A 25,554-nucleotide genomic window follows, 5' to 3' on the forward strand; every position below is an offset into this window, starting at 1 on the left:
TTTTTTTTTTAATTAAAAATTTGTTCTTTCTTGCTCACTGAGGGCACGGTGGAGTCCCAGTGGGAACTGAGGGGCTTGGGCTTTGGTGTTTTTCAGGGTCAGCTGATGGTTCCAAAGTGCCTCCAAACAGCCAAGCATGGGATCCCGCCCCAGAGCTCCAAACCCCCAAGGCCTGGCCTGGCTGATGCTGCCACGCCTCCGCGAGCCCCAGCTCAGCAGGCAAGGGTCCCGCCTCTACCGGCCGATGCTGCTCAGGTGTGGGACCTGCCCCAAACCCCTCCCAGCAAGGAACACGCAGAGCCGAGAGATTTAGCAAAAATGTTTAATCTCTCCTTAATGTGTGTGTGTATTTACAAGTACTAAATCTGAAGAACAGTAAAATAGGAAACAGCCGTATATTTACACAGTCCGCGGGCCGAGCGCCCGGTCGGCCATGCTGCTCCTGCTGGAGAACAGTGGCTGAGGGGGCGGCTCAGGCCGGCCGAGTGATCGCTCTTCTTTTGGGTGGGGGCTCTGTGGCATTAAAGGACAGCTAATTGTGGGCTTCGTCTTAAAAATATCTGTCTCTCTCTCTAAATATATCTATTCTAGCTTGTGTAGCACCAACGACGTGAGCCATCAGATCCAGAACTGGGGAACCGGGGTGGGGGTGCTCTCAGAGAAGCCAAAGTAGGCAGGGCGGGAGGGATGTTCAGGGCCCTTGGTCTCAGGCACCCCAGGTCCCGCTTCCACAGCCCCCACCCCGGCTCCTCGGGCCCTGGGTCAGGAAGTACAGGGCAAGCTCGAGGTATATGGAGGGACCAGGCTCCCAGACCGAGGTGTGAGCTATCCTGGACACTCCTGAGATGGTGCAGAGCAGGGAAGGGCGGGGGGAAGGGGGGGTGAGGAGTGGCGGTAGCAGGGCAGGCGATAGCAGCAGTGTCTGGGACAAGCTGGGAGCCCTTGCACCCCACACCGTGGCCTGGATCGCCCAAGCCCCGGGGCTGCAGCAGGGCCTTTGGGACAAAGGCAACCACCCTTGCCACGCAGAGCAGGGCTCCAATTCCAGGCTCCTGCCAGGTCCTCATGCCCGTGTTAGGGTCGGAGCCCCGGGCAGGGGTCCGTGCACAGGTGCCAGTGGGGTGCTACAGAGTTGGGAGTAGTGACGGGGAGAACATGGGGTCTGACTGCAGATCCGGCGGGAAGGTAGGTTCGGGGCCTGCCGCACCGGTGAGGGCAGGGCACGATCAGCGCCAGGGGCTCGCATGTAAACACAGACTGCTAAAGTGCTTGCGCCTCCCTCGGCCACCGCTGCCCTGCCCGCCCACCGTCCAGGTGACTAGGCCACAAGGAGGGCACCGCCCTGGAACCTGTAGCCTCCCAGAGGCAGGCACAGGGGCTCAGCTCTGCGGGGACCAGGGACGGTGGGGGAAGGGGCTGGAACTGGATTCTGAAGAGTGGGGGGGCACAGGGGCTGAGCAGTCCCAACCTGACCCTCACAGAACTGGAAGAACGGGGGCTTCAAGTAGAAGCTGGCGCCCTGGGAAGACTTTTGGGGGTAGGGTGGGGACAGAGGCTTGCCCCCAGGCATGGCCAGGCTACACCAGAGGGGAGGCAGGGGTGCACCCAAGGACGAGAATCCAGGTCAAGGAAAGCGGCTACCAGAAGACAGCCTGATCTCTAGACGGACTGTCCTCAGCTTGGCCGTGCCGGGGACAGGGGCCAACCTGAGCTCCACTGGGGCACCCATGGCAGTGGGAGGCGGGAGCCCTGCCCAGTGCCCGTAAGACCCCCATCTGCCCTGTTCCGGGAGCTTCCTGTGCTCGGATTTCATGCAGCTCCCTGCCGAGAGGGGGAGGCCCCCGACCTGATCTCCAAGGTGTGGCTCACGCTGCTTAGGAGGGGGGGACCCCAAGACGGGCAGCCCGTGGGCGCGGGGCCGGCCACAGTTAGCTGTCCCTTAAAGTCCGTGGGAATCTTTAGTACCGTCGAAAAAGTGAATTGGAAAGGGGCCGGGCCGCTCGTTCGCTTTCACAAGTGACTGCTTAATTAAAAAACATAAAAAAAGGGCCTAACAACCTCTAGTATTCAACACTTGCAGTTTTAAAAAGATCAAGTCAGACTAAACGCTAGCACAGTCATGCAGGAATCCACGGCCCCGCGCCCTGGACGCTCTCGAGGGGCCAGCGAGAAGTTCTCTCCTCCTCACATCAAAACGAAAACAGGATGACCCACAGGTCGAGGGGCAGAGGCCTGGGTGGGGGGGCTCCAGTCAGGGAAACCCTGGCCACTTTCTCCACGACCATTTGGTATTGCTTTCCCACCGCCTTAATTTCCTTATTCTACATCGTAAAATTTCTCCTTCTCCAGTTAACTATACAGGACCCCACTGGGGCTGGAGACTGAGGCTAGAGCCACATATATATAGATATATATATATGTACAGGGTTTTTTTTGTTTTTTGTTTTTTTTAATTAAAAATTTGTTCTTTCTTGCTCACTGAGGGCAGGGTGGGCAGAGCCGACCTCCAGGCCCTCTGGTCACTGCGTTCTACCCGCAGGGGCCCTGCCACGGCCCTGGCCGCCCGCGCAGAGTACAGCAGGGTTTCTTTATTCCTCCTACATAAACCAAGTCCCCAGGTGTCCCACCGCTCTTGAGGGGCCCGCACGCTCAGAGACACCAGACTGGAAGCCGCTGAAGGTGGAGTGGAGAGCAGGGGACACAGAGAGGGCGGAAGGGAGGAGGGTGCTCGGGGGCTGCTCCCAAGACCTGCACAGTCGGAGAGCACGGCCCGCCCAGGGGTGGGTGCTGGGAGCGGTGCGGTGGGGGAATAAATAATGGGAACCTGCGCTCAGGACCCGGAGCCCCAGGCCCCAGTGGCTCCCAGAGGCACAGCCCTGAGGACAGGAGAGGAGTCACCAAGTCCTTCTGGAAGCCGCCTGGGGGCTTCCAGGGAACCATTCTGCAGCCCCTCCATAGGAGGGAGCTGGGGCCTCTCTGGGCGAGGTGGACGTGGTGCTCCGGCCTCGGCCGCGGCCGCGGACAGCACGCGGTGAATCGGAGGATGGTGGCGGTGGGGCAGCAGCGAGCGTGGAGGTGCCGGACGCGGCAGGTGGGCAGCGCGACGGGCGGACGACTTGAGCTCTCCTCGGCTGGGCCCTGGCCACTCGGCCTTCCCCTGGGCTGCCGTCAGGCCCTGGGCCTCGCGCTCCGCCCGGGAAGCCGGGAGCGGCTGACGCCCTCCTGGCCCCCCGTCCCGGCCCACTGACCTGGGCAGCACGGCCTCAAGGAGACAGACCAGGCTGGCTACCCCTTCCTGGAGGGCTCCAGCCTTACCCCCAGGTCCCCGGCGGTTACCCTCTTCTCCCAAAAGCCAGGGGTCACACCTGGGCTCCCCCAGCCCTGCGGCGAGCAGTTCCGGGCACAGAAGGTGCTACAGGCACGGTCACCCACACCGAGAAGCACTGGGACCCCCGCCAGGCAGGAGGAGGAAGGGGAGGGCCGGGAGGACACTGGGCTGCACGCGGGCCCTGAGCGCACCGGCACTTGGCACAGTGGTGGCGAGGCTGCCTCCGGGGCCTCCCAGCTCTGGCTGCCGGACGGAGGCCGCCCCCGCGGGCCCTCTTGCTCAACTCCCGCTGGGTGCTGACGGCCTAGTGTCTCAGCTGCTCAGGGCCATCGTGTCCACCACCTGCTCTAGCTTGCTGCGGAGCCGCTGCCGCCGTGCCTGCTCGTCCTTCTCCAGGGCCGTCAGGATCTGCAGAGGGGGGCGGGGGTGTCAGCGGGCCTGGCTGGGGCCACCTGCTCGCAGGGGGTGGGGTACACGGAAGCTTGGGGGGCGCCCAGGGAGCATGTCACACGGTCGTGACCGGCGGGGTCTCTGGAGCCAGTGCCAGGTTCCAGCCGTTCCGTCCTCGGCTAAGAGGACTGGGTTGAGCCTAGACCCCCCAGGATTCTGGCGTGGAGAATGAGGCCCCCGGGTCACCATTCCTACTCTGGATCCCCGAAACACCAACGCCACACAGGGCTTACTCACAGCCAGCCCTTTGAGTCCTCTTGGTGTGGCGTCCTCATCTGTCTGTCACAGCAGGGCCTGGCCTCCCAGAGCACAGACGCCACCCCCACACAGCCTGCTCTGCACCCCAGCTCGGCCGGGAGAAGCAGCACCGGGCTCTCGTCGGGCCCTCTGCCCGCACTCCTGCGTCAGGCAGGCCAGCAGCCGAGCGGCACGCAGCCTTGCAGCCACCTCCCTGCACCTGGCTCCCTCCAACCACCGCCTGTCCCTCTGCACCCCATTACAGCAGAGCTCCTCGGAGAGGACTGCTAGCTTCCCTCCGTTTTCCCTCGAGGGCCGAAGGAAGGCGGGCTTCAGTCCACAACTCATCCTCCTTGGCGCTGGGCCACCTGCCTCTCTGTCCCAGGGCCCCACCCGTCCCCTCCTGGCTCTGGACTCACCTCTGGGGCCGCCTCCTCCATTCACAGGCCAAGGTCCTTCCCTCAGTTGCCGACCCCACACCCTGGCCTAGACTCTGACACTCCTGCTCTCAGGTCCTCTGCCCCTCAAACTTGAATAGTTGGACCCTCGCCCCTCAGACCCGTGCTTCCTGCAGCCTGCCCCGCCTCCTGTCACTGGGCTGCAGGTCTGAAATCAGGCCCACAGCCTGTCAGATGGGCAAGGCCCAGCCCCCGAACCGAGTGGGCCTGGCAGCACAGCCACAGCTCCCACCGGCCCCCGCCTCCCTCCCATCCTCTGGCATCTGGCGGTCCAGTCATGGCTCTAAACCTTGATGGCCCGTCTCACTCGGGGAACAGCCCAAGTTCCCCGAGGTCTGCACACCCAGTGACAAACCCTGCCTGAGCCTTCCCTACCCCTTCTCTAGGGCTGGCTCTGATTGGGCCTCATGGCCTCTGCGGTCCTGCAGCAGGGCCTACTCTGGCCTTAGGGTCCTGGCATTGGCCATGCCCATTCTGCCTCTCCAGCCCTGTGTGCACAATCCAATCCAGTCTGTAAGTCCATCCTCCCTCCTCCAGCGGCTCAGGGAGCCCCAGCTCTGCACAGATGCCAAGGAGACCTCCTGAGGCCTCACTCCAGGTCAGCAAGGAAGGTATTAAAGGTTGAGGAAAGGCCTGGTTCCCTGCCCTGGAGACACCCACTCAAGCCGATAAACCTCATAACAGCCCCTCAGGGAATGGTCCTGCACTGACCCACGGTCTCCACTTTGGAAAGACACTGCCATGCGCTCCCCCACGCCCCACACCGACCACACAATCCCTGACCTACTACAGCCCAGCCGGACCCTGAGGCCTGGAAGGGAGTCATAACGACATTCCCTTCCTGCCCCAGCGAGTGAGGTGGCTGGTTGGGGTCCAGAATGGAAAGGAAAAGCGCCTGGTCAGTCCTGAGACCTGGGGAGGGGCCAGCGGAGCAGGGGTGGCCCAAGGGACCTCGGGGTGGGAGCCTGGCAGGGGTCTGGGCCAGGCGGGTGTGGAACAGGTGGCTGTGGGTGAGGGCGAGTGCACATGCTCACCTCGTCCTTGTACTTGGTGATGTAGGAATAGATCTCGTGCAAGGCGCTCATGCTGTTGAACTGGCTCAGGTGTAGCCGCGACTGCTCGGCCAGGTAGGCGCTCATGTCCTGGTCGCTGATGGCGGGCATCTTGGCGATGTCAGCGTAGTACCTACAAGGGGCGGCAGGGCGGGCCATGAGCTGGGTCCGGCCCCTCGCCCACCTGCCCGGCGCCCCGGCACCCGACTCACCTCTCCACCCAGCTCTTGTAGTTGGGGATGTCCTTGGCGTAGAGCAGTTTGTTAGAGGGCGAGTCCTTGCCCAGCTTGTGCTCAGACGTGGAGCAGGAGTCCATGAAGGTCTGGGCCACCACAGACAAGCAGGCGTCCGTGATGCTGCTCTTGTGGATGTCGAACACGAACTGTGGGTTCTTGATCACGTTCACCCAGAAGCGCAGGGGCAGGCTGCAGGTAGGCAGGCCCAGGCGCGTGGTCAAACAGGGCCTCAGCACCCCTTCCGGATGGCCCAGGGAAGGGGCCAGCCAGAGGTCTCGCAGCCCTCCTGGCTCTGACCTTCACGGTGGCCATGGACTTCCTTGCAGATGGGACAACTGAGGCCCACAGAAAGCCAGGACTCTCAGTGAGCGAGGGCTGTGCGTCCCTACCACTCGGTGCCTCCTGGAGGATAGTCCCCTCCACACAGGCACACGTAGGTGAGACATACAGACCCAGAGGAGCTCCCTCACCCTCGGGTGCCTGCTGTGCATGGCCTGCACAGGGTCCTCCTAGGCCTGCACGACTGCAGGGGTCACACACACCCAGGCTGGCTCACCCCCAGGTATGCACACACCTGTGCAGGCACACTGCTGAGCTGGCTCACACCCGGACAGGCTCACCCCCAAGGCAGGGACACCCCTGGGCTGGCTCATCCCTGCTCCTACCCAGATGGGCCCTCGAAGCAAGACCAGGAAGGGATCCAGGAGACCCAGCCCCACAGACAGCTGACCTCTTCATCTAAAATGCCACCTCTAAGACAGCCATCAGCTAGGAAACCAATAACCACTAGTGTGGCTGTTTAATTAAATAGAATTAAGTGAAACTAAAACTCCCTGTTTTGGGTTGAACTAGTCTTGTGTCAAATGCTCAGTAGCCACACATGGCTGCCAGCCACTGCTCTGGACAGCAGAGATCTAGAACATTCCATCATCGCAGGAAATTCCCTGGACAATGCAGACCTATACGGCACTGCCTCTTCCCCAGTGCCCCGTGGAACCCCTCAAGGAGCACAGGGGAGGCAGGCAGGAGCTGGAGGCCCAGGGTGGGCCCCAACAAGGACCGGGCTGTATCCCAGGCTAGGGAAGCAGCAGCACATAGAGGCCAAAGTGTCAGGGGGTGCTGAGATCACCAGAGGACAAGGGAGGAAGATGCCAGAGGCCAAATGCACAGGAGCTTCTCTGAAGACAGGGCAAATGGTGCGGAGGGCACACGGTCAGGCTCAGAAAGACAACATCCAGACAGGGCGGTGGCCGCTGGCCCCGGGGAGGAAGGGGTGAGAGCTTCAGGGGTGTTTGCTCTCACTGTCATATCCGCCCCGCAGCCGGCTAGCGTGGGCCCATTCCGCCGTGCCTGCTTCTCACACAGCAGCCCACACTCACACACCTGCACACAGCCAAGCACATCCCAACACACATGAATACACACGCACGAAAACACATGCACATGTCCACCGCCCATGCCTAAGGCAGGTCCTGCAAGTCGGAGCAGGGGATGTGCCCAGACCCTGGGTGGGGGAGGCCACAGACACCCCCAGGAGGGGTGAGTCAGGAAGGCCAACCCGAAGAGCAGCTGGCCTCAGCTCATAGGCAGTGCCGCCAGGGGGCCTCTCTCCTACGTCCTGGCCCCTGGGGGATAGCCTCCCACAGCCCCGCAGCCGCCAGCCCTGCCCGGCTGCGCCCTAGAGCTCACGCTCCTGCTCGCGGCAGCCTCTGCCCCGGGATGCACCAACCCCGTCCCCAGAACGCACCAGTTGCTCTTCCAGGTGTGGCGCACATCCGAGTCGTGGATCTGGTGCTGGTCGGCCTGCTCGTCCAGGAAGTCGAACATGTACTTGATGGCCAGCGGCAGGGCCGAGCCCCGGTGCGCCGTGCTGAAGATGGTCTCGAATAGGTCATCCACAAACTTCTGCAGCGTGCCCTGTATGCAAGCGAGGGCACAGAGCTCCAGGGGGGCCGCCAAGGTGGCCGGGGCGGCTGGCCGCAACCCCTGGGCCAGGGCGAGGATGAGGGCTTTGCTCTGGGCTTGGCTTTCTGAGGCCTGGGCCCGGCTGTCCCCGTGTCCCCACCCCCAGCCAGCAGACCTACTTTGGTGGCCAGCAGCCGCGTCAAGTAGATCTCCGAGACCATCTTGCTGCCTCGGTCGCCCTCCCGCTGGTCCAGGTGGTCGTGATTCTTCACGAGGTGCCACAGCTTTGTGCCGCTCTCCAGGTCGGGCGTGATCATGGGCGTGCGTGAGCGGAGGCTGTCGGGGCTGCTGGCCGTGCGCAGCATGCTCTCTGCGGACACCGTGCCCGTCAGTGGGAGCCTCGCCACGTCTAGCACCCGTGCCCGCCCTGGTGCCAGCTGGGTGGCCTCAGGCCAGGCAGCTCCCCTGTCTGAGCCACAGTTTCCTCATCTGAAAAGTGCAGTCAACAGACCCACCTCCCTGGGTTGCTGGGGGACAGATGTGCCACGATGTGCCATCTGGGGAGAGTCAGCCTCCAAATTTGCGGGAAAGGCCATGTCCAAGTGACAAGCCATGACAAAGCCCCCCCCCCAGCCTGCGGCAGGGAGCATGGGGGAGGCGTCCCACCCAGATCTGCAGGCCCTGCCCAGTGTCCCCGTCACTCACCGTATCTGCTGAGGGACTTAGTGAAGGTAGATGAGTTGGAGATGTTGTAGGCGGACGTCTGCTTGGGCACCAGTGCCACTGAGGACCCGTCCGTCACCTGCAGGCAGAGGGCCAGGAGATGTGTGACACACCCTCGGGGGCCCAGATAACACCCTCTTGCTGGCTCCGTGCCTGGAGGCCAATCACCTCAACACATTCTGAACCTCAGTTTCCCTACTAGTGCCCCTCCAGGGCCGTGTGGGGCCTCTGTATCCTCGTCCCCGAGAGGTCTGCCACCCACAGCCCAAGAGGCCTGGACACTGCCTCAGGCCCCCAAGGGGAAAGGCCCCAGCTGTGGCCAGAGGATCACCTGGTAGTGAGCCAGAGTGTTCAGCCTCTTCCAGTCATTGTCGATCTTGGTGGTAACGTCCTCGTCCTGCAGGATGATGCGTGCCATACGGCCCTGGCGCCACTCTGCGGGGAAGGTGAGCGCTGGAGGGGCGGGCACCTGGGCAGGGGCCACCCACCCAACTCTCCCTCCTGTCACAGTGGGAAGGCCAGGCCTTGGCGGGGCAGAGCTTCCTGAGGACACTGAGTGAGAGGCCTCCAAAGGCAGAATAAGGGAGAGACGAGGCCCCTCCCTCCCTCCAGGCAGCTCCCATCCGGGCTCCAAACAGGAGGCACGCACCCCTGCAGTTAACCCTGCATCCCTGCTGCCTCCCATGCCCCCTCTGGCAGCCCTCTGCCTGTTTCGGCTGCCCCTCCCCCCGTGGTACGCCCTGCCTTCCAGAGCTCTAGGCCCAGAGCTCAGCCGGGCATTTAAGGCCAACGTGGCGCCCCACCCCTTAGCCTCTCAGCCACAGCAACCGTGGGGCTCCCTGGCCCTGGCCCTCCCCTTCTTCCTCTGGCCCTTCTAGAGCTGCAGCTGCCCCTACCTGTCTGGCTCATGAGCCGGCGCAGACCCCGCCCCAGCTCCCACAGCCCACTGCCTCCTACAGCACATGGGAACCCTCCCTGGATAGGGCAGCAGCCTCGGAAGTGTCCTTTCTGCTTCCACCCCTCCACCCTGGCTGGGAGCTTTCCAGAGCCCAGCCCAGACCACATCCCTTTCCTCAACACCCCCCATGGACTCCAGCACCCTCCAGACCAGCACCCAGTGCCTGGCTTGTTACCTGTGGCCCCAGACACGCCCCCCGGTGCTGCCCCTCTGCCTCAGGCCTTGACACATGCTGCCAGCCAGCATCAGGGCCCCTCCAGGGCTCACCCAGGTCCATGTCCCCAGCCTTTGGCCGCTGGGAGTAGGGCACGCCCTTGTACACGGCGTCCAGCAGCTTCTCCTTAACCTGTGTCACCGTGTCACAGTTCAGTCCCTTCACTGGCACTTCAGGAGCATTCTCGTTCTCGGGGTTCACACAGTTCAGGGTCTGCGGGTGGGGAGGGGAGCGGCGTCAACCCCCAGCTCTCCTGGGGCAGGCCGTGCGGGGGCGCGCCAAGGGGCCGGGGCTGGACGGGACGGCTGGGCTCGTGCTCACCAGTGTCTTGTAGTCGATCTGCTGCCGGATGAGCTTGTCCTCGCTCAGGGAGTAGCGGGCCTCACCGGTGATGGCGTCGATGGGGCCCTTCTCCATCTGCTGCTTGATGGCGCAATAGAGCATGAAGAGGGGCTCTCCTGCACACTCCTGTAGCAGGCGGACGGGCGTCAGGGGGTTTCCAGGACACGTCGCCCCTGCCCCTGCCCCCACCTTCTGCCCCCCCGCTTCTGGTGCGTTTGTGAGCACGCGTCCCACGAGGAGAAACGAGCAACGTTTCCAAATTCTTTCTGGGAGGCAAGGGGAACCCTGGCTCCAGAGCCCAGTGAAGACTGTGCAAGAGAATAAATAACTTAAGCAACAGCCCAGCTGCCCCTGAGAACTTCAAAGGGAAAATTCTAATGGGGCCTCAGCCACGAGGGTCAGGAGCACACGGAGAAGAATACCATGTGGCCGAGCCGCCTTTCCGCCAAAAGAAGACGGAGGCCAGTCGACTCCACCCTGAAGCCTCTCCCCACATCAAGCCTCAGTGGGACCGACACGCCAGCCCCCAGCCCCACTCACCAGAGCCAGACCGTGGCAGCCAGCACCACACCCAGGATGGAGCCCAGGCTCCCAGTCCCACCCCCACGGCCCAAGGCCTGGTGGACCCTATGCCACACAATGCTATGTCTGACGGTGATCTGTCAGATGTCGGGGGCCCACTGCCCCTCCTTCCACTACTTGAGGACACAAGGCCAATGAGGTCACAGGTGCAGACTTACTGACCCAGAGCAGCAACTCACCGGCCCCACGGGACCTGGAGTCCACAGCCAAGACAACCCGAGGTGGTCCATCGGCACTCGGCAGAAGTCTGCTTTGTCCCTGCCTCTGACCACGTGCCCTCGAGCTCCCCACACCGCAGCCACCAAGGCCACATCCTACTCCTCCAACCAAGCGTGTCCCCACCTTCTGCACCTGCCCATTCCTACAACCAGAAATTCCTCCCTCAGGCCTTCACTGTGGACAGAAACAGCCCGGGGCCAGTCTCGGGTGCCCCTCCTTGCCACGGGTATGGGCGGGTAGCCCCAGCGTGGCCACCTCCCCCCTTGTGGCCCTGGGCCATCTCCTCGTGCTCAGCACGCTCCCTCACGTGCACAGTGAATCAGAAGGGGGAGCACTCCAAGTAGATCCGGCCTCCCTCTCCCTCTGTTCACTACACCCTTATCCCCACCCCTGCACAAAGCAGCACCAGCCTGCGAGCCCAAAGCACCACCCGCAGACTGCACCCCGCCCCCCGCCTGTAGCGTCCTGTGGGGCCTGACCCGCCGCTGGAACCACACACAACACACACCCAACCTAGGTTCTCAAACCGTATGTCAAAATGAGACCCCTTTCTCTGGGTGTGCAGAACTGGGGCCAGACAGGGAGGCACTGAGACAGGCCTCAACACCAGCTGTCTGCACTCTCTAACCCTTGCTTCTCTTGGCTTCTAGAACACAGCCTAACGAGCACGGAAGTATACCAGATGTGGTCTGCACAGAACTGCGTTTTTACGGGAAATGCACAACTCCATCACCGGCTACGATAAGGTCACTTTGAGACTGCTGTTGTCACCTCCTGCTGTGGCCCCCACTGCACAAGCCTCAGCCAGGCTCCCCCAGACCACTCTTGCTGGACCTGGAACCCATCTCAGGGCCCTTGCTCCCTCTGTCCGGCTAACTCCTTCCCTTCCTTCAGGACTTTGCTCAAATCCCTCGTCCCCTTGACCCCCTGCCCCTCTTGCACCTGTTCCCATTTCCAATCCACACCTCTCTCCCCAGTCAGGGCCAAGAATTTGCTCTGGGCAAAATTCAGCCCCAGGCCACCTGTGCCAGCACGACCCCTGCCACCCAGCAGCCACTGGGCTGCCCATGACCTCGGCCACCTGCAGAGCATCAACCAGACACCAGGTGGGGCACACACAAACCATGCACACCAGGCTGCACCAGGGCCCCACCAACCCCCACCTCTCAAGACTGTGGGCCCGTCTGCCAAGCCTTCAAATTTTAAGGGAAACCAGACGCTTGGGTCCAAATCATCTTGTTTCTAAAGCACAGGGGACCAGTCCAACTACTTACACTCGGAACAAAATCCACCAGGGTCCGTATGTAGCCTCTGCCCCACTCTGAGGCTGGCCACAGGCCTTCAGGGCTCGTCTCCCGAGGGTGGGGGGCTCTCCCCAGCTGCAGCGGCCTGTCCAGGCAACCACAGAGGAAGCCCAGACAGCCACCCTCTCCCCACGACAGGGGCCAACGGGAGCCCCCAGGAGCCTCACCAGGCTGGCCAGCACCAGGTGCTGCCCAGGTGTCCTCTCCATCCTTGGCTCTGGGCCATGGGCTCAGCTACAGAGACCTGGGCTTGTATCCAAACTCCAGCTCAGCCAGATGCCAGCCGTGGGCCCCCAAACAGATCACCACAAAGGCTTCGGGGCTGGGCGAGGTGTGTAGAGCCTCCAGGAGGAGGAAAAAGGCCAATGGACACATGTCCTTGGAGAGTTCGTGCTGAGACCTGATGAGCCAAGCTGGACTGAGACCCCCCCCACCCTCCCGACCTGCCTGTCCTGCTCTCTCCCTTTTCCCTTGAACCCATTCACCTGCCTGGCACCCTGCCTCAGACATCCTCTCCTCCCTGGCACCCACCTACCTTCAGGAATTTGTATAAAAGGAAGGTAAACCAGTTGGTCAGCATCTTCTCTGCCACTGATTCGGTCCTGGGGGCACAACATGGACAGGGGTGGCTTAACTTGGGCCGCTGTGCCCGCCCCACCCGCCGCCCATGGAGCTGAAGGTCAGGCCCCGAGAGGCACCCCAGGCGTCAGGCAGCTGGGGGACTGCCATGGAGACCCCAGCCCCTGCCCCCAGAGCCAGACCTCTGAACAGGGACAGCTCTGCCTTGGCACCGATGGGGGCCAGTGCGGCGTGCCCCGGAGTAGGATCCCCGTGCCTGACGCGACAGCTAGGCCCCCGGGCCTGTGGGCTCACCGCCGCAGCAGCAGCTTGGGGTGGTTCTTGCTCTCCAGGTTCTTCTCGATGAGGTCGGACAGCAGCTGCTTGAGCACACCCGTGGCATACTCCATCTCGCCCTGCAGGGCCGTCATGATGAGCGAGGCCACGTTCCCGCGGTCTCGCATGGAAAAGCTGCGCTGGGCCTCCAGCGTGCGGATGAAGGTCAGCAGGAAGTGCTTCTTGGTGAGCAGCTGCCCGAACAGCGTCAGCGACTTTTCCACGTTGGCCTGCACCTGGGGGAGGGGCAGGCCACAGGCCCACTCAGACCCAGAGGGACACCTGGCCTGGATGCAGACCTTCTGGCTGAGGGGCTGAGGGCAGGGCCAGAGAGCAGGCCTTGAAGGTGGGGGACACATTGCCCTGACAGGTCCCTGGGCCTCAACTGTCCTCGGCAGAATGGATATGGCCCGGCAGCTGAGTCGCCCCCCATGGGCACAGACCAGGGCATACCACTGTCAGTGGGAGGTGGAGAACCAGGGCCACCCTCTTTGCAGCCAGACTCTGGGACGGCCACCTCCTGCAGCCCTAGCTCTTGTAGCTAAGAGAAAGCTGGACTCAACCACCCATCTGCTGGGCGCAAGCAAAGTATGGCCGTGGTCTCACTCTGCACCCACAACCGCTAAGGCAGAAACCACCTTCCCCCCTTCACAGAGGAAGACAACGAAATCCAGAAGAGAAAGAGGCTTGTTCAGGGCCACACAGCATGGAAGTGCGGGGGGAAAAGGACGGAACATAGGCATGGCTGGCTCCAGGGTCCCCACTCTCTCTTATCTACACCAAGGCTTGTCAGTATAGGAGATTCCCCACAAGGCTATACCAGAGGCTGCCAGGGACACATGCTCCCAGCCCAGGCAGACAAGTGACAAGACTCAAATAGAATGCACAGTCTACGAGGGCAGCAAGACCAACACGGTGGATGGCAACATTGGGAAACAGACCCGGTAGAGCACGTGGAACCCTTGACGTGGCAGCAATTGCAGGGATGAGGAGGCGAGGAGGTGGTGAGCAGCCCACGGCAGCCCCGGGCTGGAGCCAGACTGACAGGAAGGCCCGTTCGGGCACAGCAGAGGAGGGAATGCCCAGCCGACAGAGCTACGATCGGGAGTGGGTTCCCCAACATCCAAAGTGTGCAGATGGGACCCCCTCAGCCGGACAGCATGACCAGGCCAACTTACCGAGCCCCCTGCCTGTTCCTAGCTGGGGCCTGGGCTCCTGGCCTGCCGCTGGGGGCCCCGAGAGGACTTTGGGGCCAGCCCTCTCGCCCTCAGTAAGCTCATGCCAAGAGTCTGAGCACTGCCAACACCTACAGAGCAGAGCCCGGCTCTCTGAGCGCCACACACTCACCCCAAACGCCCATACAGACTCTAGCTGGGCACCCACACCTCCCAGCATGCACGGCAGCAGCCCCCTGCCCAGAGAAGCTCGGCATCCAGAACCAGCCAGGAGACGGGATGGGTGAGCTACAGGTGGTACCCAGTGTGCTAAAGGACTTCGTAAAATAGAGGCAGGCCCCAGTGAGCCCAGGCCCCAGCCAAGGTGGCCAGCTGGGATGAAGCCTGGCCCTGACCCCAGACACCCACCAGGCACATCCCCCCGCCACTGCCGAAGCACTAAAGGAAGCCAAGGGTCTTGCCTCCCAGCGCCCCCACCCAACAGGTGTGAGCCACCCCCCAGGGTTCCCAGGCCACCCACCAGGACCCAGGAGCTCCAGGAGCGGGCAGAGGTGCCAGCGAGCCCCAGACGACAGCCCACCTCCATCTCCTTGAGCACTGGGTGGTCCTCAATCCCGGGGAAGAGCACCCGCATGGCATATGTCCGGTAGTCGAGGAACGGGATGCCGGCACCATCCAGGTCGTTGGTCAGCTCGTGGATGTCCGTCTGCAGCTCAGCAAAGGCTACAGCCAGACGAGGTGTCAGAGCAGGTGCCCAAGAGCCCCAGCACTCCCACCTGCAGGGCCAGGCTCATACTCTGGCTCTGCTACTTGCTGGCTGGGTGACCGTCCGGAAACTCCTCAGTTTTCCCAGTCCAAACACACAGATAAAAACTCTCTGTCCCTCTGACGTGTCACAGGATTAACCAAGACAACAGCAGAGAAGGTACTCAGCCTGGGGCCGAGGTGGGAGGGGCTCCTCGTATCTAACGCGGGCGCTTGGGGGCCAGGAGACTGTGGGTGGCGGCTCTCCCCACCACCCTGGGGGGCACATCACCCCGTGGCTCTTCTGTCTCAGCTTCTGGTAAGAGAAGGGATGGGGCCAGGTACGAGAGGCAGGAGGCTCTCCCTAGGCCCCGAGCCCTCCACGCCACCACATATATGAACGCTGACCGACGGGCCCTCTACACTACCCGACCTGCTCCGGGCAACTCTGCTTCTTTCAGAAACAAAGGCAGGCAGGGCAGGGGCAGGCCTCAACAGAACATTCCAGAGCTGTGAGGTGTCTGCTCTGCAACAGCCCGAGGGAGGCACTATCTGATCCGGAGCCAGAGGAACGCTAGACGGGCTCTGGGGGATGGCTGGCAGGTTTAATTCAGAGCAGGGACCTTCATCTGCCGGGGACCGCTGGCCCTGGAGTGCCTGCCGGCCGCTGCACCCACATGGTGCTGGCAGATAAAGGCCCCCTGCACGCTGGCCTCAGCACACGGTTGCCTCATCCCCAAGAGAACCCCACCTGCAGAGTTCCTAATCCTGGCCCCCGCCCGGGCCACCTGTCTCCCACCCAAGCCCCACACACCTGCCTGGGTCCCATGGGACTGGTTCTCAGCCAAGCAGAGGTCCTGGGCAAACGCGACACTCTGGGCTGGGTGGAGTTATGAACACCCAATACCAGGCCTGCAGCAGGCCTGAGGGTCCCATGCAGCAGTCACCCACCGGGCCTCACACTCCGTCTACCACTCGGCTCCCTTTCCTCATGCCCCGAACAGGTGCACTCCCACCACCTGCCTCCCAGAGCTACGGGCTGGCCATCTGCAAAAAGTTGGATCCCTCACCCGTCGATCGCTGTTAGTGCAGCTCTATCCACCTCTCGTAACAGCCCCAACTTCCCTGAGGAGGCGGCAGGCCAGGGGCCACGAGGAGATGGGGGGCCATCTCAGGCTGGTCCGGGGCCCAGGTGTCACCACCTCACCCCAGCCAGAGAAGCCGACCAGGTTGGGGCACGGCCATCACCGGCCAAGGCTGCTGCCTGCTGCCTAGAGCCCCGAGCACACACAGCAGCTGAACCCACCCCCTCAAGCGGCTGCTGCGCAGCCCAGGGTCTCCATCCTGGGCCACCAGGGAGGGCTCCGCGCAGGCCCTGGCCTGAGCGCCCACCTCTCTGCTGCTGGCACTCAACCTCCATGCGTCCACCCTGTAGCAGCAGCACGCTTGACACACGAGCAGGTGTGGCAGTGTCTGCTGTGCCAGGGATGAGTCTGTGATTGGGCACACTGGCCTCTCTGGGACCCACAGGACAGAGATGGGGCACCATCCCCCCGTTCCAGCTTGGGGGCCGCCACCCTGGCCTTTCCCGCAGACCCGAGCCCACAGCTCACATTTCTCGGACGCCTGCAGCCCCTGCCTGCCAGAACCCATCCCACTCTCCGGGGAACCCCCCTCCTGCCCTTGGGGTCTGCCCACTCTCCGTTGGGGACTTCAGGGAAGTGGGGCACATGACCAGGAGTGGCGTCAGGGATCGGGCAGAGCTGGGCCCAGTGGGGAAGCTGAGCTTGCCCGTGGTGCCGGCCCCGTCCCCACAGGGAGAGACGCCTGAAGACACAGGAACCCGTGCTGGAAGTCAGCCGCACCCCGGACCTTCCCTGCACGAGAGCCTACGCGATGTCTCCCTGCCGGAGCCTCTCTGAGCTGACTTCCACCGCTCACACAGCAGGGTCATAAGGGACACATGCCCCTCCTTAAGAGGCTGGGCTGTGGCCCAATTCCCAAGAATTCCCGAGACAGCCCCTCGAGGACAAAGATCAGTGCCAACCAAGGTCTGCATGTGCTGAGGGCCTAAAGACAGGGCCCCTCCTTGGTGCCGTGCCTGGCCCCACAGACGGTCACCACGCCCATCCTGCTGATGAGTAATCTGAGACACAAGAAGGCTGGATGCCTGTTCAAGGTCCTGCCACCAAGAAGGGTCATAAATGCAGGCGCTCTGGCTCCAGAGTCTGCGTCTCAAGCAGCACCCACGGAGGCTGTACTCACCCCAGAGCCCGTCAGGCCCTCACCCACCTGCCTGAGACCGAGCATGGCACGACAAAGGTGTCGGCAACGTTGAAAACCAAGCAGAGTCAGTGCAGAGGACGGGGCCTGGCTTGCAGGTGGCAGCAGCTGCAGCAAGGCCCCTCCCCCCCCCCCTCCCGGCCACGCACCTTCCTTGCACTCTAGAGCCACGCGGGACTCCAGATTGTCCATCTGTAGCTGCAGCCGCTTGAGGGTGCGGTCGGCATCCCGAGACTTGCGCTTGTAGGCAATGAGCACGGCCACGATGACCAGCAGCAGGAGGCCTCCGCCCCCGCCAATGCCAACGATGGCAGGCAGGGTCAGCAGGCTGTCCGAGTACACCTGCAGCATCCCTGGAGAGAATTCGAAGCCACCAGCCCGGACCTGTGGGTGGGGGTGCAGGCTGCTCAGGAGGCCCCTCGCCCACACGGAGCTCTGGAGGGCCCCTGGTACCACGCTCGCTGAGTGGCGGGGACGTGAGGAGTCCGGGCAGGTGCTGCGCCCACCCAGGGGCACCAGGGCTGGGCGAGGGCTGAGTTGGGCTCCCTCTGGGCCACAGGTGAGTCTGGGGCTCAGCCACAAAGTTGGCGTTGCCCTGGGGAGGCAGGGTCAGGGGGTCAAAGGCAAGTGCCCAAGAGACCAGAGCTGGGGCTGGATCACAGATGATGGGCGGGCCGTGGACGCACCGTGACCTTGTGCTGCCCCGTGAGGTTGGGGGACTCGCAGAGCAGCTGGGTCTCTGACACGGTGAGGGCGCAGGGTGTGGAGCCGATGAGCACCGTGTAGTTGAGCCGCGAGTTGCCGGGTGCAGGTGGCAGGAGGTTCCGGCCCTGTGGGCGTGGGCATGAGCCAGAGAGCCCCACTGCCCCGCAAGCCCCGCCACCCAGTGCCACCACCCGCTGACTCCGGCCCACCTTGAGGATGAGTGGGGAGCTGGGCTTCAGTTCCAGGAGGCCCGTGGGGCTGAGTGGCTCCAGCACAGGGTCCGGGTAGTAGAGGAAGGAGGAGGAGTTGAGCACCAGCAGGGCACGCACGTCGTCCATGATGAAGCCCAGCTCATCCGGCCGCTCCCCCAGCTCTGGCGGGCTACGCGTAGGGTTGTCCACTGACGGGGCACGGCACACCATGGTGGTGTCGTTGTATACCAGGCAGCTCTGGGGACACAGGCACGGAGGCTGGGCTGGCCGCTCCCCACAGAGTCAGACCCCCCCGCCCCAGCAGGGCCGAGGGGCTGCGGCCTCCCCTGCATGTGGGGCTCCCCACCCGGCCGGGTAGGGCCGCTTCCTTCCCTGGGGTCCACGCACCCCCCCACAGTGGCACGAGCTACGAGGGATCCCTCAAGGACTCACGTTCTCCCTCTCAACGCCTCCATACTTGGCCCGGATGCGGGGTTCACGGACAGTGGCCAGGTTGGTGCCTGTGATGGTTAGGAGGGTCCCTCCACTAGAAGACGGAGTAGGGGGTCACAGGGGGAAGATGGACTTCTGCCAAGGTCCAGCGCACGTGGGTAGGGCCAGACACTCCAGTCTGCCCCCCGAAGACAGCTCACAGGTTAAAACCCCTGTGTGCTGGACCTCCGATTTCGGCCACCACATCTCAAAGCAGACAGGGTCCCCTGCCCTGAGAGGGCGGCTCTGGGCACCGTGAAGAGTGCAGCATCACAGAGCTTAGAGAGGAGTTTGTTTCCTCGATTAACACGGACACCAAGTTGTCACCTCCAGGGCACAGCAGCGGTCTCCATCTTCACTCACTTTTCCTTTATTCCGCACCCACCCCCAGAGACAGACTCGGGCAGCACAGAGCAGGTTCAGCCACCCCCGCCCAGGCTGAGAAGCAAGAGAGAGAGGTGGGTACAGGAGCTCCACCCTCAATGGCACCACACAGGACCGATGGAGCTGCTGGGGCTCGGGGCGGGCTGGGGGGGCCCACCTGTTGATGCTCCACTCAGGGTCGATCTTCAGGATGGTGGGGTCCTCCGTATAATTGTACTTCACCTCAGGGTTGGTGAGCTGAGCACGGTTGATGTTGATGACGATGGGCGCACTGCCGGGGCTCTGCCCAGGGGGCGTCAGACACCGGATCTCTCTGGAGTTCCTCCTAGAGGGGCCAGGGGACAGCGAGGGCGCAGGGAGGTGCTGGAGCTTGCCTCTACGGTGGGCTAAGCATCTAGGCTCCATCACAGACAGGTGTGTGGGCAAGTCACTGGACCTCCCCGGGCCTCGCCTGCCCGCCTGGGACACAGAGCCACCCGAGGCCCTGCTCCTGGTCGCTGATGACTGTTACAGCCACTTTCCCATCAGCCCTTCTTCAGGGCAGGGGTCATGTCTCCCAGAGGGCCATGCTCAGCACCAACTCTCGTGAAGGGATGCCCACACCCTGCCCCACCTCCATGCTGTCTCCTGATCTGAAAATGGAGCCACCCCAAGCCTGGGCCATGAGGAGGCAGAATGAACCGGCCAGGGTGGTGGGGGCGCTCGGTCACCCCCGCCAAGCAGCCAGCCGGTCACTGCCTGCACCTGGGTCCCTGTCCCCTCGGCTCCTTCAGCACAGCCAGGAGGCTCCGCAGCCGCCAGGCCCGCTCCTGCGGCAAGGCTGCAAACACCGATAATTAGTCTGATAGCGGATAATTACCGCAGGAAAATATTTAAAGGGCCGTTCCATTATCATCCCTAATCTAAAATTATCCACTTCAAGCCTCGGGGCTTTTGTCAAGATTTCGTTTTTCTCTCTTAAGAAAATTTTTTTAAATACTTGTGTTCCCAAGGGATCCCCCTCACCCCAGAACAGGGCAGTTGTGCCCCCCTCCCTTGGGCCCAGGCCCGCCCACTCCCCCAACACTGCCCACCCTGCCCTTCCCACTCTAGAGGTAGCCTGTCTCCATGGTAACACTCTCCGCCTCTGGTTTCCATGGTGATCACCCCAACCAGGCTCTCCAACCCCCCCCCCCCCTTGTTTCCTGGGCAACAAGAGGGGGCATGCAGCCATCTGAACCAACCACTACCCAGGGAAGGTAGGCCTTGCCCCGGCCCCCTACCCCCCATCTGCACCCCATACCAGGAGAAGGAGCAGGGCCGGCCGCCAACAGACACAGCCACGTCACTGCCTGCGTTCAGGTGGCTGCCCTCGATGCCAATCCAGGTGCCCCCGGAAAGAGGCCCTCGGGCAGGGCTCACTCGATAGAAGGTTGGAGTCTAGGGGGAAGAAGGGACTTGCATGAGGTGCAAGGAAGGCCTGCCCTGGGGCCAGAGGCCTGCTTGCACCCCCAGCCACGCCCCAGGCCCTGTGTTCACGGGCTCCCAGGCACGGCCCACAGTCAGGGCCCGAAGTATGCAGTGGGGACCTGCAGTTAGGCCCTGGAGACCAGGAGGCTGAGGGGAGACCAGAACAAAGGTGTTGCTGGATGAGGGGGCCCACGGAGGACCGGGAGCTCAATCCAGCCCCTGCACAGCTCCCCTCAGCCACTGGGGGAGGACAGGGGTCTGGGCCGGGAAGGGCTTACCACAAAGGTGAAGCGCTTGGGTGACAAGGCCCGGTAGTGAGGAGAGCAGTCTCGCACGCACACCTCCACTAGGGCGTCGTGAGATCGCACTGTGCTGGCGTCCCCGATCTCGCAGACGATCCTGGGGGGCACCAGGTGACCTTAGCGGGCTGTGGGGTCTAGCCTGGGTGTCGGGACCCCCTGCCCACCTGCCCGCTGGGCCCGCCAGGCTGCACTCACTGCTCAGCACTGATGTACTCGCTCTCCACGGGGCTGCACAGCACCTTGCCCACGCGCACACCCAGCCGCACGTCCTCAAAGCGCAGGCCCAGGTTCTCACCCGTGATGGTGAGCCGTGTGCCTCCTTGCCGCGGGCCCGTCTCGGGGAACAGCTGCGGAGAGGCCGAGGCTGGGACACGGGTGTGGACCACCATGGGCCAGGAAGGGCCCTGCGCGGGAGGCAGCCGGGGGTGGGGGGGTCCGTGTCTCCGCCCAGGGCTGGCAGGCCTGCCTACCTTAAGGATCTTGGGGTCAGCGCAGCGGCTGCTGCCATGGCGGGCATGCATCCAGGCGGCAGGTGCATCGGCGGGGCAGTGGGGGCGCAGGGAGCACCGGCGTTCGGCCACGCACCAACCGCACTCAAAGCGCGGGTCGGCCTTGAGGCAGAGGCCGCAGCTCTCTCGAAGGGCCGGGCACTTGTAGAGGTGGGCTGTGGGGAGGGGCACGGTCAGCTCGGCCCACCCTCAGCCCCACCCTCCGAGACAGCCCGCCCAGCTCACCCTGGATGTTCTGAGGGTTGTCGATGACAAAGTCACCGTTCCACACCACCGACAGGTTCACGGGCAGGTCGCTGACATCATTGCCCTCGTAGGAATACTGCGGGCAGAGGGCAGGTGGTCAGGCCACGTGCACAGCCTAGACTCTGAGGTCGAGGGCCACTGCCCACGGCAGTGAGTCAGGGACTGCATGCCCCTCCTGGCTACCTCTGGGACTGGCCCCTGGGAGCAGGCTTGGCAGGGCAGAGCCTAGGGGCTCTGCCTGTCCAGAATGGCATTTCCAATCTGGACCCAGAAATCCCAGAGAGCCACCCACCCACTAGCCAGCCTAGAGAGCTAAGCTGTCACACGCAGCTCTCCCTCCACCACAGCCCAAATGTACACGCGCGTGCACACGCACACGGGGAGTTTTTTCTTGGTGGCCAGAATCCCCACTCTCCAGCCAAGGCCCTGTCCCCAGCAGCCACATGAGGCACACACTCCAGAGTGACCACCTACTTCCCCCTGCAGTCTGCCCCACCAGGAAATCAGAACTCCCCAACTGGCCCCCTTGGCTATGCATCACAGGTTCTCTACGAACCTCTGTTTCTTTGTCTGCTGAGTGGACTCAGTAATCCCTACACCAGGCCTGCCCTGAGGTGTAAGATGTGTGCCCTGAGCTCTGGGCACAGGCCAGCAGGAAGCACCAGCAGGTGAATCTCTGCCCCCCACCCCATCCCTGGATGGGCTGGGCTCAGGGACAATACCCCTCCCCCGGGAGCCCGGGCCCGGCGCTCCCAGCTGTGTCCCACTTTCTGCAGCTGAGGACCTCCACTCCATCCCAGAGCAATTCATCATTATTTTATCTGCAGGAATTTAATTGGATCCTATCAAATTCCCTGGTACTCCCTTTTCCCTTTCAACACAGTCACCGGAAAGACAAATGTGGGCCGGGGGGTTGGGGGAGGGCAGGATGGAGGGGACAGAGGCTCGGGGACGGCAGAGAAATGGGGCAGGGGAGGCACCAACAGACGGCCGGAGAGCAAGGGGAGGGTTGAAGCAGCCAGGCCACAGGACCTGGAGAGATGCAGGTGTAAAGCGTGACAGAGTGAGGAGAGAGGATGGGAAGCACAGGGCAGGAAGGTGCAGGGACCTCTTGGGCCAGCTGCAGGGCACAGGGCCTGGCCAAGTGGCAACCTGCCCCCAGGAGGCTGCTGGGACCCCCTGCCCACCCCGCTGGACACATGACGTGCTGGTCAAGGAGTCACCACCATTAGCAGGAGGCCACACCTCTGACCGTAGGCCTCTCCCCTGGGATTCTCTCCGATGACACTCCTCCTGAACAGACAGGGAAACTGAGGCCTGCCAGCAGTCACAGAGCCAGCCAGAGGAGAGCTCAAGTGGCCTTCGGACCACCATGCAACACCACCCCCCGCCCCTCCCCCCCCCCCCCCCCCCCCCCCCCCCCCCCCCCCCCCCACCTCACCCCATCTGCCAGGGAAGGACTTGGCTCTGCAGAGATCACCATCACTAAACTCCCTGGACTTGACTAAAGGCTTTAGAACCGTGACCCTATCAGGTTCTGGACTCCAAACGCGGCTGCTTCCTGGCCCTGAGGCAACACCACCAGCTGATGCGCCAGCCACTGTGAATGCTTTCTGGTGCTGGCCACAGGACACACAAAAGGAGCTGAGCGCTCGGTCACTGTCGCCCTGACGGTGGCCCTCCTGGGAGCACGGGTGAAGGTGGCACGAGGGCGTTCCCACACACCAATCTGGCCTCCTCACCCACGTCAGGAGACCCCACGCAAAGCCACACGTGCACTTCCCACCCTGTTTCTAAGTATCCTCTCCCACATCTGAGATGTGCACCTGCTAGTCGTCTGGGTGGCTCTCGGCACATCTCCATCTGCGGCCCTCTCACCCACGCACCCGGGGGGCACCCGAGGCCGTGGCCCCGGCCTGCCGAGCCTGGAGTGCCTTCTGAGCCATCCCGGCCACCCCTGACTATGCACCGCCTTCGGGCTAAGGGCAGAAACCGGATCCTGAGGCCGTGAGGGTGACGAGCGCGGTCCGGCACACAGGGCTCCAGGAGCCACCCCGCCTCACCGAGGAGTTCTGGCACTGCAGGCTGGAGCTGTTGAAGCGCAGGGCAGTGACGCGGGCCGGGCTCCCCGGGATGTGGAAGAGGCACTCGTACCCACGCTGGCCCGACTGCGGCTGCGGAAGGTTGCGCGCGGCCAGGGTGATGGGCTTCACCACGCCCACCGGCACGTAGATCTGGGTGGAGGGCAGGATCTGCGGGCAGTCCTGGGGACGACAAGGCTTCGGCTGAAAGGCTGGGTGTGAGCGCGGTGCCCCCTACTACGGCCCAGACCCCCGTCTGTGCACAGAGCCTGCGGGCAGGCACCCCTGGGCCCATTTTACACACTGGCGGACTGAAACCTCAGGAACTGCCAGCAGGGCTGGAGGCAGGGGGCCTGAGTTCTGCACCCGCCAGACTATGGCCACATACTATAGGCCCTCTCACCTGCGGGCCCAAGTGCCCTGCCCAGCACGCTAGGACCCCACTGTTCAGCACCGAGGGAGCCCCATCTGGCCCACAGCTGAAAAGGCCCTTGAGGCAGAAGCAGCTGAGCATGGGGCGTTGGGGCTTGAGCTCACAGCTGGGGGCCCAGGGAGCATGTAAAAATAGCCAGAGCTGGGCAGAAAAACAGCCCGGGGCCCCCAGGGCCAGCATTTGGGCAACAAACTGATGCAATGGCCCAGCTTCCTTGCAGCACTGCCGGCAGGAGCCGCGGGAAGGGAAGGCCCCGCGGGAGCTATGCTGAGCTGGGCTTTAAATAGAGATGCTGAAAACAGGCCATAATCCCCAAGCCCTGCAACAGCTCCCACGGCAGGCACAGGCCCAGGACTGGCTCTGCAGAGGTTCTGGGGGCCTGAGGAGGGGCCCGGACTCTGGCAGGGACAGACCGGCAGGATGGCCACTAACTGCCGGGTCTGCAGGGATGCCCTCCCTCCCCTCCTCCACCCTGGGGAGAGGCAGGTGATGGGGACATGTACGCAGAGCTACCGTCCACGCATTCAGGCGCCCACACCTACACCAGCACTTCCCTGGCCATTTGACGGGGTGCTCAGGCCAGCCCCCAGGCCCAGGGACCCTCCTGCTGCCTCTCCAGCCCCCGGCTGCCCCTCCTGGACCCCCAGCAGCCCTGGCTCCTTCTGGCCACCAGGACTTGACTCCCGTCACCCCCCAAGCTCACACGTCCCTCTGTAGACACTATCTCTGCTGCCCAGGAGGCCCTGGTCTGTCCCAGGCTGTAGGCTCTGTGCCCACATCAGGCTGGAGTCTGACTGAGGCTGTTCCCTGGCACCATGTTCCTGAGGGGCCACCTCCCAGCAGATCCAAACCAGAAGCAGAGATAGGAAGAGGAGAACCTGAGGGGGAGGAGCCTGCTCCTTCCAAGCAACAGGACTGGTCAAGTTTGGGCCTGTGTCATTCTCCTTAGAAAAGCCCCCATAAAACCCGGGACTACGGCTGAAGACGGTGTATCATTAGGATGAGTCCCTTCCCACGGCAACCTCCCTGGACCCCAGGACCACCCTCAGCCCAGTCCTGAACCCTCCTCAGGAGGGTCTGCACATGCTGTTCCACCCAGGCCCACGACAGCCCTCCCTGAGGTCCCTAGACCCTGGGGTCACTAACCAGCTTCCTGCTGTCCCACAGCCCCTGCCTGCCCTCAGGACACCTGTGCCCAGCTCCTCATGTGGGCCACACTCCGAGGGAAGCCCACTGCCCATCCCCACACCCTGGCTCTCACACCAGCCGCTCACCCAGATACTGCTCCCGCCAAATGCCTGAGGTCCCTGCCTGTTCCTGGCCTGCCCCTGACTGCCACCTTGTCCCATGATGGGCAATGTCACAGCAGGGAGGGGACAGGGGCCTGGGGAGTGATGGTGGAGGCTGGTCGGGGGAGGCTCTGTGAGGAGTGGCCTGAGGCATGCTGCACCTCTTCTGCCCCCACACACCACACCCTCCTGCCCCGTCCAACCACGGGCACGGTGTCCACTGCGAACAAGGGCCCTGGCCTCCAGTTCCGGCTCTGTACCCTCTGACAGGATCCCAGGTCGGCCGGTCCTGGTTCTGAGTGCCTCGGGTTCCAGGAAAAGTAGCCTGGCTGTTCATAAATAAAGTCAGCACCCTGCCCAGGCTCCAAA

At 63.2% G+C, this 25,554-nt stretch overlaps 1 protein-coding gene across 2 annotated transcripts in view; it reads right to left on the reverse strand.

Annotated features, from left to right (window-relative positions):
- Window positions 1-308: 308 nt before the first annotated feature.
- Window positions 309-25,554, reverse strand: part of PLXNA1 (plexin A1) — a 49,144-nt gene continuing 23,898 nt past the window's right edge. For both annotated transcript variants that reach the window (XM_043588296.1, XM_043588295.1), the window contains 23 exons: window positions 23,446-23,646; window positions 21,362-21,458; window positions 21,098-21,291; window positions 20,823-20,974; window positions 20,604-20,724; window positions 20,159-20,295; window positions 19,034-19,201; window positions 18,454-18,547; window positions 18,019-18,258; window positions 17,791-17,934; window positions 17,254-17,488; window positions 14,658-14,800; window positions 12,882-13,138; window positions 12,544-12,610; window positions 9,883-10,029; window positions 9,615-9,774; window positions 8,721-8,824; window positions 8,372-8,468; window positions 7,846-8,036; window positions 7,509-7,678; window positions 5,738-5,950; window positions 5,508-5,658; window positions 309-3,736 (listed from right to left, as the gene is read on the reverse strand). In XM_043588296.1, coding sequence (XP_043444231.1) covers window positions 3,641-3,736; window positions 5,508-5,658; window positions 5,738-5,950; window positions 7,509-7,678; window positions 7,846-8,036; window positions 8,372-8,468; window positions 8,721-8,824; window positions 9,615-9,774; window positions 9,883-10,029; window positions 12,544-12,610; window positions 12,882-13,138; window positions 14,658-14,800; window positions 17,254-17,488; window positions 17,791-17,934; window positions 18,019-18,258; window positions 18,454-18,547; window positions 19,034-19,201; window positions 20,159-20,295; window positions 20,604-20,724; window positions 20,823-20,974; window positions 21,098-21,291; window positions 21,362-21,458; window positions 23,446-23,646 — 3,579 coding nt within the window. In that variant the 3' untranslated portion in view covers window positions 309-3,640. The remainder of the gene's footprint in view (window positions 3,737-5,507; window positions 5,659-5,737; window positions 5,951-7,508; window positions 7,679-7,845; window positions 8,037-8,371; window positions 8,469-8,720; window positions 8,825-9,614; window positions 9,775-9,882; window positions 10,030-12,543; window positions 12,611-12,881; window positions 13,139-14,657; window positions 14,801-17,253; window positions 17,489-17,790; window positions 17,935-18,018; window positions 18,259-18,453; window positions 18,548-19,033; window positions 19,202-20,158; window positions 20,296-20,603; window positions 20,725-20,822; window positions 20,975-21,097; window positions 21,292-21,361; window positions 21,459-23,445; window positions 23,647-25,554) is intronic.

The sequence above is a fragment of the Prionailurus bengalensis genome, chromosome A2 (genome assembly GCF_016509475.1).
Source record: "Prionailurus bengalensis isolate Pbe53 chromosome A2, Fcat_Pben_1.1_paternal_pri, whole genome shotgun sequence".
In the NCBI taxonomy this organism is placed as follows: Eukaryota; Metazoa; Chordata; class Mammalia; order Carnivora; family Felidae; genus Prionailurus; species Prionailurus bengalensis.